Source organism: Protopterus annectens, chromosome 3.part1 (assembly GCF_019279795.1).
Source record: "Protopterus annectens isolate FY-2018-M chromosome 3.part1, PAN1.0, whole genome shotgun sequence".
In the NCBI taxonomy this organism is placed as follows: Eukaryota; Metazoa; Chordata; order Ceratodontiformes; family Protopteridae; genus Protopterus; species Protopterus annectens.
The window spans coordinates 1,457,535,473-1,457,549,562 of record NC_056732.1 but is presented as its reverse complement, the minus strand read 5'-3'; the positions used below and the strand labels follow the sequence as shown (position 1 = coordinate 1,457,549,562).

Sequence of the window (14,090 nt, the reverse complement as noted above, 5' to 3'; positions counted from 1 at the left end):
GGATCCTTCCACATCTGCTGCACACATTGCATCAAAATGTTATCTCTCCCCTTTTTTCTTGATACATGTCATATTATATTATATATTGGCAATGTGTGGAACTAATCTGTTTTTATTTTCTCTTCTAACTTCTCCATAAGAAGACCTAAAACATTTCCATTCTAAGAAAAGTAGGAATTAGTTTCTTGTACATTATACCCTACCCAATTAAAAATCATTCCTCCACAAGGAAATTCACAAAACCCAGTTAACAATTTCCAGTTGATTGAATAATTGGATGTAATTAATTTGTAAGTTGAAGTTGCTTAAAAAGGAGGGAGACTGTTAGTGCAATGAATAATTTACTCTGTAAAGGCTGTTTGCCGAGGCGCTAGAGAACAGAACTGTGTTTCTTCTGTTGTTGGATGTAATTACATCTTACTGGATTAAAAGTTTTCTATAAGTTGCTGCGGAGTCCTTCTTTGTGGTATAACAAGAATTGTTCGTGAGTGCTTTGTGGTTTTGCAATTTCCAGTAGCTGTTTGACATGCTAGACATCATAACATATGCTTTTTCCAGATTAGTTCCAGTATACCTGACAGTTTTATATAAAACAGTTTGTTTGTTTGTTTGTGTCTTTCGGCTTTTCCCGGTTAGGGGTCGCCACAGCGGAACTCCGGTCTGCTAATGATTGGCAGTTGATTTTTACATACCGGCTTGTCAGGCCTGACGCACAACCTTCAGCGAAGTTACGCCCATTCACGCATGTCTCCACGCAGAAGACGCTCTAGCTGAGAATTGAACCGGACAGCGTCTTACTGTGAGGCGACAACGCTACCGCAGCACCACCACCAGTCCTCAGCAAAAATCCCATAAAGGCGCATATGCCTGTATTCTTTTAAGTGTTGTATTATAACATTGTTATCTGTCAATCCTAATTTTCTCTAAGATGCTAGGTTATAACCTTACATAACATTCTTATACCATTTCTTCATATCATGTACATCTTTCCCAAATTTGCTTTCCATATTATCATTTTCTTGTAATAGTCATAACTAATAGTATTTTTCCCAAACTGTCTACTTAGTTTCCTTCAAACAACTTTCACCACCTTTCCATATATGAACCTTAATAATTTACCTACTTCACCTTTGTCTTCCTTAACCCATTCAGTGAAGGCCAACCTGAGGTGAAATGTTACATCCTAGGAGAAGGGCTCCATGGTGCCCTGTTTGCTGCCCACTGCTCCCTTACCCATACTCATGTCATGATGACCGTTTCCTCCATTCTTGCCTTCACACACTATCCATATTACTTTTTTCTTCCTTTACTCCCATTTTGTCTTGGTCTTCATCTTTTTTTCCTGATTCAACCTAAGATAACTGGCCAAGATTGAACTGTAAGAACTGTGGAGTAAATAACTGAATTAAGCTGAGGTGTGAGGGCTGATAGTCCCGCAGAAGCCATGAGATGCATTTTAGAACCATATTTGACGACCTTTTCATCCAGTGATGGTCTGAATGCAATTATTGACTAGGAAAGGAATTTCAGCCTTACACCTCACCCTGGCTTTCTTCTGCCGCCTTTGAATACTTGCTAACTGGTCAAGACTGCATTATAATGACTGAGGAGGAAATGGTGTTATTAAGTCTAGGAAGTCATGGGGTTAAGTATGCTCTGATGTGCTTTTTTCCAGTCTTTTGATCTTGTAATGTCTTGAATAAAAATCACGAGTAAAGAAAAAAAAAACAGTCTTATTTTTTTTCTTTGAAGGAAGGTATAAGCTGTGTCCTTGACTTCATTTTTAAAGCTGACAAAACAGCATTTCCCAATAAAGTAAGAAGACAAATGCTTGTAAAGATATATAAATCACATCTAGGAAGAGTGCCTGCCTCCCTACCCCAACTAAAGATGGTCATCTTCTTTGTATCCTTCTGATTTTAGTTCAGGTTGCAAGTGAAGGTGCAGATGACCACAGTCATATTTCAAATGGCTACTGACATGCATATATATATCTTGCTTCCACATCCCTTCCCCAAAAGACAACCACCTTCTGTATATTCCTCTGAAGTCAGACATGAATGGAACTGAAAGAACAAATATAATACAGTAACATATTTCAACTTGTTGTCATCAGATTGTCAAACATACAGACACAGTGGGCCTCATTACCCCTACCTCCAAATGGTAGCCATCAGTATATGCATCTGGTGTCTGATTTTCAAGAAGATGAAGAAAAAATACAACCACAGTAATGTATACCAGTTGATTTCTTATAAATAGTACACTGCCCTTGGATAAGCTACAGTGACTTTCTGTACACATCTCTGTGGTTTGTGAGGAAAATGGAAGAAATGACCACTCTTTCCCCAGCTCCAATTCAAGCTCTAGTAATCTTCTGTGCTTACATTTGAGGTTTGTGATAGAAAGATAAAAAAAAAAAAAATTAACATTGCCCCCAGATACCACAAAAGCTATAATGACCTTCTGTACACACCTTTGAGGTTTGATTATGAAAAAAAATTAAAGAAATATTGACAGCACCATCCCTAGTTCTCCATACAAGATACAGTGATCTCTTCATATCTCTGAACAGGGACAGTTTTAGACAATGTCAGGTTCAGGGCATAGGCTAATACTAAGCCTGTGTCAAAATCCATTTATACAGCCTTGGATGCGTATGGCATTAGGCCCCAAGAAGCTCTGACAGTCTAGATTTTTTATTTATTTATTTTTATTTATTTAACATTTGTTGACCGGGAAAGTCTGACTAGGACAGAGCCTATTTTCAGCGGATGCCTGGGGAGAAGTGCTCCAGATGCAATGTCTTTGGAATGAGAGGTTCAGTTTTACCTTATATGCTTTACTTTTTAAAGATGACATGTTAACTGTTACTCCCCGGACCTCCACTGAAAAAGGGCACAAGCTCAGTCAGAAATACTCAGTTAACAAATGTCAGAATAAAATAAATTGTTCTGTTGTTTTTTTTTCTACTTCTACCTAATAAAGCTGTGTATGTGCTCAGCAGATCATGTGTCTGCAGATCAAAATTAGTGATAATATTTTTTATAGACACACATCACCAGGAGATGGGATTAGCAATACTGTATAATCAGTTGCTACCTCAGGAGGAAACAAATGGGGCCCAGAATGGCCATACTTCTGTGAGAAACAAATGGACCAGGGGATCATGGGGGCTGATGATTGGCAGGGAACAGTGTGCCAAAAAAATAAAAATGGTAAACATATTACAGATTATTCTGTAATATGCAGACACAGAGGAACAGTTTGTAAACTACTTAGTTTGCTTATGATAGAAAGTACCTAACTGTCTTCATGGTGCACCATTATTGTTGGAGAGACTAGCAGAAAACATTGTCCTTCTTATTTTGAGAAAAGAAAGTTAAGGAGCATGTCTGTTTTCTTTTTGCATGTTATTACAATACTTACTTGAAGTTATTTTTTATTTGTTTATGTTCATAAAAGTTAAGAACTACTTAGCTTATGGTAGGTAACCTTTTGGCTCAATGGAAAGGCTACTATCTGTTTTACTACTGAGTGGAGAGAGAGCGATAGGGATAGAGATTCTTCTGGGTGGGTAGGACTTTGTTTCCCAGAAGTAGCTTTCCTGCTTAGTTAAGTGAGAAAGAAAGAGAGAAACTGTGCTGTTTCTTTGATGTTCACTGCAAAAAAAACAAGGAATGCAGACCTATCTGACCACCAGAATTTGTGGCCTCAACAGTCCTACTTTGAAATAGCGAGACAGGGTATCCTATAACTGACTGTATTCCACATCTGTACCGCAGGAGAAAAGAGCATATTGTAACTGAATGAGACAGCTCATGAGATGTGCTTTACATGCTACCTTAAACAGACAAGGAAGCATAACACTTGCTTATATTATGTTAAGAAAGCTCTTAATAGCAGTTCTTTGCTGTACTGGTGGTGATGGTGGGGGGCTTTCTATTATTTATGCAAAATACCTTTATGAGTACAGGTGAACATAACAAGCAATATATTTCAGGTGCTGCCAAAATGTGAAGTCTCTGGCAGTAAGAAAGAAAGAAAGAAAGACAAAGAAAAGAAGAATGAATGCAACTGCAATAAATAAAAAATACTTAAAGGCAGAAAAATGAACATTTTGGCCAACTTAACCGTTGTTACTTACTTGAATTAGTCATATAGTAAACCAGATTCTACTTTAGATGATACTGAGTCACAGAAGTGTTAATTTCAGTGCTTGTTGATACAGTACTATGAGCTAAATCATTTTAATTTCTTGCAGATCCTTATTTTGGTCATGGAAACAGCTTCCATGGCTCAAGTGGTCGTGGCAGCAAGCATGCACAGATGAGGTATTGCTTAAGGCTTTTGAGATCTATGTTGTCCCAAGGTGAAGAAACTGTAAATCAAGATTTTTGTGATCAAGGAGGAATGGACCAGCTTTTAGGTGATGAAACAAAACTTCACTATTGGCTTCAAATTGTTTTTATTAACTTCAGTTAAAATGTTCAAATAAATAATGTATTGTGTTTTCTACTTATGGTATTGGGTAACTTGAAGGACACAGATATGAAATACTGCAATAATTAGTTCATTATGTAACCATGCAAATTTTATTCAGTTTTTTTCATGTCTAACACAGAATGAATACTCCTATACTTCCCTAATGTGTGTGTCTTTAACTAATGCAAAGAAAAAAGCATAAGACAGACTTTAGAAAGGTCCACAATTTACCTAATCCCTAGCTGTTGGGAACCCAGGTGGTATGCAGAAAGTCTGAGGCATGATGCAAAAATGAATTTACAAAATAGAAGTTAATACAAAAATTGAGAATTTGGGAGCACTTAATTATGGATATGGATAGTAAGATATAAGCACTGAAAATGTTTTTAGACTGTCTAATTTTATGTACAGGTCAGGCATATTTTTTTCAAACAGAGGAGATGTTATGGACCATAATTAACAATGGATGATGGAATTTATTTAAGACAGAAGTGGTCAAGAATTAAGTGTGACAAATTGTTTCTCCCCAAAGGACAAGGTGGTTTAGTATTAGTTGATCTGAAGGGATGCTTTAGAGCAATGCAGTTAAGGTTCATATAGATAACACAAGCACATTATAAATCAATGTGAAAAGGCATGATGTTGAAAGGGGTGTCAAGAAATAAGGCGAGAGTAGGATTTTGGATGCAGGCCCTTAAGGAGTGTAAGACATGAAAGGACTGTAGACTACTGGAAATAAACTGGAAATAACTAGAATAAATGTCTTTATCTGTTAATTACCCAGAACTGTGCTGAACAGGTGGCAGTCACTCCTGTATGTACCAAATCTTCTTGTACCTTTCAGAATAAAGGTCTGCATACAGTGTAGTTCAGTTAAGAATATTTTATTATGTGCAGTGAAGGTAGATGTCAACAATATCTGAATCAAATCTTACTGTGTCCAATAAGAGTGCTGATAAAGTGAAACAGGCTAAATTATAATGTCCTTAGCTTCTACACTCGTTATACTCAGATTATTCCTTTCCTCGTGAGTAATATAATATTTGGAATGCTGGATATCTGATCTAACTTCTACACTCACTCTTGAGTGTCTGTACCAAACGTCTGATGACTGCACTGCAATGAATTTGTGGGCATCAGTCTGAACTAACTAACTAACTAACTAACTAACTAACTAACTAACTAACTAACTAACTAACTAACTAACTCACTTCTGTGTTTGAAGTACTTCTCTTACCAAAACCCTGTCAATTTCCTGAAAGTTTTACATGCCTCTTTAACCTTGGTTATAAATCATTTTTGTACTTAATGTACTGCACATTCTGTTAGCACATTTTATTATTATCAGTATTGTTCACTGAAGGTTATTCATTTGTACTGAATCATTCCTTACATACGTCTGCTTTAATATGGCTACATTTCTAGGCCTGTGCAAAAAGAATGCTGTAACAAACTACATTTAAGTGAAACCTAATCTTACAAGGAGAATAACAACAACCATACAGAATATTGTATTTATAAAGTAGCAGAACGTATTCAAGGAACTAAGCCAACATGGAATGGAGAATGGAGATTTTACCAATAAGGATGACTGCAGGTAAGAGTATAGAAAATAGAAAAAGAGGGACTGGAATTTATTGAAAGAAATTATTGGAATGCCCCTTGTAGACATGAAGGGATATCCTCAGCAGATGGCCCATTGTATACCTCTGCCCAGCACCTAGCTAAGTGTGCACAGCTAAGGCTGGGAGAAAAAAGTAGAATATGAACCTGATGCTAATAGCTGTCCTAAATGACAACCCCTCACAGTCAGCTCTCTCTGCTGAAGTAGAACACTTGACCATATTGGCCAGGAAGGTAAACAGGCAGCAAGCAGTAGTAAAATGATAAAAAAATCTTTACTGAGACAGAGGGCGAACTACTTGTGTGATTATACATGAGTACGTGTAGAGGTCATTGTTGCAATACTAGCATGGGTCATTGCTTTGGGTAAAGCCCACATCCCCTGTAATGGTTCTTTGCATTATAGGCGAAGTATAGACTTCTATACACACAGTCTGATGCACACTTTTCCCCTACATGTTCCTAGATAGATAACAGACAAGGTCTGCCATTACTGCATTCATCAGAAGATGTTGCCCTATAGTTTATAGAGTAGTGTAAGACAGGGTTAGAAATGGTGCAGTGACCACTGCTTTTACTTTAGTATATGATTCAGAAGCAGAGGCTTATTCAGATGCCTTATTCTGTATTCCTGTGTAACAACAGCAGATTGTATTGTTTCATCTACCTGTGTAGGCCAACAAACTTCAACAAGCTGCCTTATTTTTCTGTGATTCGCAGTTACGACTTTTTTGCTGTTTCGTACATATTTATGAGATACAAGGAGTTTTAAAAATATGTCACAGCATCATCAGTGGCCACAGCACAAACTTGCTGCATTTTGGGGTGGAGAGGAGAAATCCTATGCTAAATATGTCTGCTTCTGTGCCCATTTATTTATATATGTTTGCATATACTTGTGTGAGTATATGTATATTTTTATATATATATATATATATATATATATATATATATATATATATATATATATATATATATATATATATATATATATATATATATATATATATATTATAGTGACATTCAGTGTACTTTATTACTGGTTAGACACCATATTCTACCAGACCAGTGTATTTGTAGATTAGTAGCTTTTGGATCTTTCTGGCTTTTTTTTTTTTTGTGGAGATAGGTAGTATATCGGTACCTCTGTAAAATTGTAGCAATGCTGAAATCTGAAGATGCATAGTACAAACTGTACCTGTCTAACACACATGCAGAGGGCAATGTGTGGATATGTACTGTATATGTGCACTGCTATACAACCACTGTACCAGTGTCTCTGCCTCACATTTTGTATTGGTTCCATTTTGTGACTCTATCATACCATAGTGACCTAGTATGAGACAGTAATGTGTTTAAGCCACCGTGCTACTTGGTACCTCTGTGGTCAGGGCTGTGATGTGTAGATAGTTGTTCTGATCCTTAGAGTAGTAGTACTGTAAATGTAGCTGAGAAGGTGAGATTTCTGAATTATGCACCAACAGATATTTAATACATATGGCAATAATTTGAATACTGCCTATGCTCCTGGGTTTCCTTTTGTGTGCACTGACATATCTTCCAGTATGCAGTGTTATACTGTTGTTTCTGAATCATGAAAATTAAGATTTACAATCCTACCTCTGGCACTAGCAATATGCATTGCGTACCATATCGCTGTGTCCTACCCATAGATAGAAGCCACTAAGTGCCTCACACAGACTAGTTTATATTATCATCAGACTTTCATTTCCATTTCTAAATGGTGTTAGGTTATAATGTCAACTGATGCCACATCTCCAGATTCAAATCCACTCTTCTACATCTCTTGGTTGGATCTCCTCATCTTCACTTGCCTTTTTCCATTTTATCACAAGTAATTTTTTTTTGCCAGATAGTTTTCTGCTTTCCTGCACATGTAGTCAAACACTGAAATCTGCTCTTGCTGACAGTCTCTGTAAATGGGGCTACTATGGCTTCTGTTCAGAATTCCTAATTTCTTTGTCTTTTGTACATTGTGCATCATACTACCCATCTTGGGCACTTCATCTCCATCACCTCAAACTTCCCGAGCTGCTCTGCCTTCACAGCCCAGGTTTATTTGCCATAAAGAAACACTAGTCACCTCACTGTTTTGTGGTTCATACTGTTTAGCTTCTTTGGTGTTTTTCTGTTATACACTACCAATGACATTTTCTGCCACTTGGCTGCAACACCTCTGATTCCAGCTTTATATTCTTCATTCAGACTTCCCATCTCTTTGACTACCCCTCCAAGATACTTGAAGTTTGTAGCCTTTTGAACTATTTTCCCATCTATCTCAGTTTTCAGTTTCTTCTGATTTTCCTCACTTGCTGCCATGACCACTGTCTTTTCAGTTTCATTCCATGTGTCTTTAGTGTTGCATTCCAATCCCCTATCATTTGATGAAGTTCATGTTAGTGCCACATCATCTGCATATAGCAACTTTGCTGATCATTCACTTCTGAACTGTTTGTTAGTGTAGTCCATCACCAGTATGAACAGAAATGAGCTCAGAGCTGAACCGTGATGCACAACCACTCAAACGGAGAATCTTTCTGTTTGTACTTGTGTAATTGGCTCTCTGAATCTAGCCTGCACTGATTCTACCTAGCTTTCAGAGATTTCAAACCATCACAGGACTACCCAAATCAGCTTTCTTGAGATGTTGTCATTTGCATTCTCCAAGTCTAGGAATGTTCAATTGGACTCTTTCCTCATTTCCAGCAACTTCTTCATTATCTGACTCACCTCAAATATCAAATAATTTGTAATGCAAATTGATCTGAATCCATATTACTTATCTCCCATTTTACATTCTACTACTAAGCATATTTGTTTATTAGCCACCTTTTCCAGCACTGTCATACAGTGTGACAGGAGTGTTTGCTACTGCTGTACTATCTGCAGTTGTGAATGTCCCCTTTGTTCTTGTACAGTGGCACTAGAATGTTTATTTTCCAATCTGGGATACACCTTTCTCTTCATACTGTGACGCTTCCCTTAAGAGCCATTTTCCCCGAATGCACCCAACATCTTGATGATATCTGTTGTGACTTCATCAGAGCATGCTGCTCTCCCTAGCTTCATTTTCTTTATTGCTACTCTTACATCTTTTGTAATGAGTTCTTCCTCCACTTTCATCACAGACTGTGCATGAGACAGTACAGCTTCTTTAGGGTTTTCTTCATTCAGAAGCTTCTTGAGGTATTCCTTCCATCTATCATTGATGGCCTCTGGACTGATGAGCAGATTTTTGCTGGCATCATTTATGAATTGTGTCTGATGACTATCTTTCTTATCTTTCTGTTGTTCTCTTGCAAACTGATAATGCTTTCTTGATGAGTCACCTTACAAAATGTGATAGGATTTCTCTGACTTTTTCTTCTCTGCCATTAACATAACCTTCTTAGCTACTTTGTTAGCCAACAATTAATGTTCTGTAGGCCTATCTCGCCTTCATTCTTACATATGGGTTCGGAGCCGATCCTTGGCTCCAACTCGGCCTATTACAAAGCTCAAAGTCTTCTAGTTGGCTCCTGGCTAGGTAGGTATCCCATAGTGCACCAGTACAATCCCCAGATCTCGTTTTCCGCATGTACGAGTTCAGATGTGCTTCTTGTTTGTTCGTGGCTAAGTTTGACATTTTTCCTATTATTATTGTATTACCACTTTACTTTAGGATTTATATGGTTATAGATAGAGTGTATTAGAGTTAGAGCAGTTTTTCAGTTGTGTTGAAGTGTTTCCTCACTTTAAATTACTTAATTGTTGAGAACTGGTTGGCTGTTGGCCTTGTTGTTCTCTTTTGGTAACCTGTGTGCCAGTCTCTTTTAATTAATGGCACGTTTGCACTTATTTTGCTATTTTGTGTGCAGTGTTCTTCTTATTAGAGAGTTTGGAATTTTGATAGTTTCTTACTTAGTTAATAGTGTTTCGGGTTAACGTGCACACTTGTGCTTCTTTTGCTGTTTTCCGTGTGCAGTGTTTCGCACTATTAGAGAGTTTGCAGTTTAAGTACTTAGTTACTTAGATATTTAGCATTTCAGTTTGTGTGCAGGGTCCTTGGTATTTCCAACCCTTTTTGCCTCTATGACTCTGTGTTTGAGCATAGATTCTCTTGGGGCAGTTTCGATATTCAGTTCTTTAATTTTGTGTGTGTGCAGTCTAGCCTTAAGGAGTTGGGAGATACTCTAAAAGGTACAGTTACTGAAGGAGTCCCTGATAAGGTGTCTGCTCAGTTGTCCACCTTGAATTCCATTGTTAAGTCCTCCATGAGGCTGATTTTTTATGCAGTCAATGGAGCAAGCAGGGCAGTGGGCTCAGGAGTTTCCCTTAGGAGACACTCCTGGATGTGCTTGTGTAATTTTGCGGAGCCATTCAAGTCTACCTTTACCAATGCCCCCTTTGACAGTTCTTCATTGTTTGGACCTAAAGTAAAAGACACACTCACCAGGTGCGAGCAGAAAGGGAAAATGCTGTCTGCCGTAGGAGTACGTTTTACCGTCCCCTCTAGACCATACCCCAAGGGTCAGAGAGGTGGTAAGAGGTGGTTCAAGAAGTCCCAGAGGTTTTTCCCGGATGCACAAGATGACTCCTCCTTCAGAGGCAGAGGAGGAGGAGTTGGTAGACACCGCCCTAGAGGCAGGGGTAGACTGCAAAACCAGGGAGGCCGTGATTCATTTCAAGGCCGTCCATATCAACGCTCCTGATGTGGGGCCCGGCTGTGCTTCTCTAGAGCCAGTCTGGGGTCGCATTTCTTTGTATTCAGAAGCCTGGCTAAGCATCACTTAAGACAAATGGGTACAAAGAATTATCACCAGAGGTTATTCCATACCCTTTTCTCTTCCACCTCATGTTCCCAAGAGGATCCCAGATTTTCCACCCAATCACAGGGATCAAGCAACTGTAGAAGTGAACAAGTTGCTCACAACTCATCCAAACCGTCCCCGCAGACCAGGTAGGATTCAGAACTTACTCCAGATTCTTTTTAGTGCCAAAACGTACAGGGGACTGGAGGCCCATTTTGGACCTCAGCAAACTAAACTAATCAATAAAGAAGGACACGTTCCGGATGGTGACACTGCAGTCTATATTCCCTCTGTTAGGGAAACACACTTGGATGTGCTCAATAGACCTCCAAGATGTGTACTACCATATACAAATGGGCAGAGTGTCGAGGAGCCACTTACGCTTCTTGCTGGGAGCCAGTCACTACCAGTTTTGTGCTCTGCCCTTTGGTCTCACCACAGCCTCCAGGGTGTTCACCAAATGTATAGCAGTAGTGACAGCTCACCTGAGATGTCTAGGATTCCACGTGTTTCCATACCTGGACGACTGGCTCCTGACCGCCCCCACCAGGCATCTACTCCTTCAAACCAGAGATTCCACTATCCAGCTTTGTGCCCAGTTGGAGATTACTATAAATTGGGAAAAGTCTGCCTTATCGCCCTCTCAATTTGTAACTTTTATAGGTGCAGAAATAGACACAGTCGTCATGTTAGCTCGTTTTCCTGCAGAAAGAGCACAAAACCTCATACAACAAGTTCTTTCTCTACTTCCCCGTCAAAAAGTCAAGGCAAAGACAGTGCTGAAACTCTTAGGGACCATGGCCTCCACCATAATGCTAGTCCCTCTTGCCAGATTACATATGCGAATTCTTCAATGGCTTCTATCATCCCCAGTGGTACTTTCAACAACTGCCTCTATCCCACCACATCCTTTTAACAGAATCTTGCAAAAAGGACCTCCATTGGTGGATCCAACCCGACCAACTAATGACAGGCACTCCATTCATTCCTTGCCAACCCGTTGCTACTGTGACGATGGATGCCTCACAGATAGGGTGGGGGAGACGTTATCTAGGCAGGACTGTCCAAGACACATGGCAAGATCATGAGGCTCACCTGCATATCAATGTCCTAGAGATGAGGGCAGTGCTTCTAGCATTGCAAGCACTTCACAACCTTCTTCCACTTGGGACGATAGCAAGCCAATCAGACAACATGTCCGTGGTATGCTATCTCAACAAGCAAGGCGGAACCAGATCTTACTCCCTTTGTCAGGAGGTGATTCATGTTTGGAAGTGGGCGATATCTTCCCAGCGCTTTCTAGTGGCAATGCACATCCCAGGGACAACCAACATGATAGCCGACAAACTCAGCTGGGCAATCTTGATGCCTCATGAGTGGTCTCTGAAGCAGGAAATTGTGGAGCAGATCTTCCGCAAATGGGGACTCCCTTGCTGCAATCTTTTCTCCAGTCTGATCAACTGCAAATGCAGCAACTACTTTTCCCTTATCCCCCCCGGGGGAATCACCGAGAGATGCACTTGTTCATGATTCGCCTCTGAGTCTCCTTTATGCTTTTCACCCCTTTCCTCTCATATCCAAGGTGATTCAGAAAGCGAAACTGTTGGGAAGCAAATTGATCCTTATCACTCCTTACTGGCCTTGTCAGATTTGGTTCCCCTTTCTCGGGCCTCATCTACTAGATGATCAATGGACTCTGGACCCAGTGCCAGATCTCTTGACACACATGTCAGGCTCTCTTCATTCCAGCCTCCACACCCTCAACTTGACAGTGTGGCTGCTCCAATTCCATCCCTAGTCAGGCTTCATGAGTTTTCTCCCACTGTGACCCACATTCTCACTTCTTCACATAAACCCTCCACTAGAAAGTTATACACCAGCAAATGGAGAAGGTTTTCAATATCTGAGCTGAAGAAAGGAATGTTGACCCTTACACCACATCCATTCCAGTGGTTTTAGAATTTTTGCCTAAACTATTTCACCAGGGATCTGCTGCTGCCACAATTAGGGTTCAGTTGGCAGCAATATCTAATTTTCATTTGGGTCAACATGAGTCTATCCTGATGTCACACACATTGTGTAAAGCTTTCCTTAAAGGTGCTACTTTGCTGAGACCTCCCTTTCAGGTACCAGTAGCTTCTTGGGATCTAAATTTCGTCCTGTCCAAAATAACTTCTCCACCCTTTGAACCTGCTCATTCATGCCTGTTGAAGTTTCTGTCTTGGAAGACTTTGCTCCTAGTAGCTATCACATCTGCTAGACGAATATCAGAATTACAAGCACTGTCCATCAAGTCCCCTTATTTGATTTTCCACAAAGATAGAGTCTCTCTTCCCACAAATCCATCTTTTATCCCTAAAGTGTGCTCTCATAATAGTCTGAACCAGACTATAGAGCTGCCGGTCTTTTTCCCTGACCATTCCAACGCAGCAGAATATAGATTTCATCAGTTGGATGTTTACAGACCGTTACAGTTCTATCTGCACAGAACTAAGGAACTCAGGAAGTCAGACCAATTGTTTGTATCATTCTCCGACTCCATATTAGGTCTCCCTATCTTCAAAGTGATCCTTTCAAATTGGATTTTGAGCTATATCTCCTTCTTTTATTCTTCTAATGGGAAGCCTTTACCATTCAAACTTAAGGTTCATTCTACACGATCCCAGTCTACATCTGCAGCCTTCCAAGCCAGTGTTCTAATTGATAATATTTGTGCAGCAGCAACCTGGGCTACCTCTCACACCTTTATTACTCATTACAAATTAGACCTGACCTCTAGGGGTAGAGCCTCCTTTGGTTCCACAGCACTCAGGAGTATTTTTCCGTGAGCCACCCAAGAATAAGGTGCTAGGGACGCTGTCCCATATGTAAGAATGAAGGCGAGATAGGACTACAGAACATAAAGAAGTTATGTAGTCACCATAACGTTCCATGTTTGTAGTCCATCTCGCCCTTCATTCTTACGAATCCACCCTCCTACCCCTGTCCTGGAATGATCTGGAGACAGGACAATTTTTCCATAATAGATGGAGACCTTTCATTATTGTTGTTCTTTCTGGATAGCTTTAGTTCTGTCTTTCTATAGTTTATCAGCAAACAAGATCTGGGGATTGTACTGGTGCACTATGGGATACCTACCTAGCTATGAGCCAACTAGAAGACTTTGAGCTT

At 39.7% G+C, this 14,090-nt stretch overlaps 1 protein-coding gene across 2 annotated transcripts in view; it reads left to right on the top strand.

The window, feature by feature from the left end:
- Window positions 1-14,090, top strand: part of CFAP69 (cilia and flagella associated protein 69) — a 2,033,309-nt gene that overhangs the window by 1,174,089 nt on the left and 845,130 nt on the right. For both annotated transcript variants that reach the window (XM_044067529.1, XM_044067528.1), the window contains exon 13: window positions 4,265-4,429. In XM_044067529.1, the coding sequence (XP_043923464.1) occupies window positions 4,265-4,429 (165 nt within the window). The remainder of the gene's footprint in view (window positions 1-4,264; window positions 4,430-14,090) is intronic.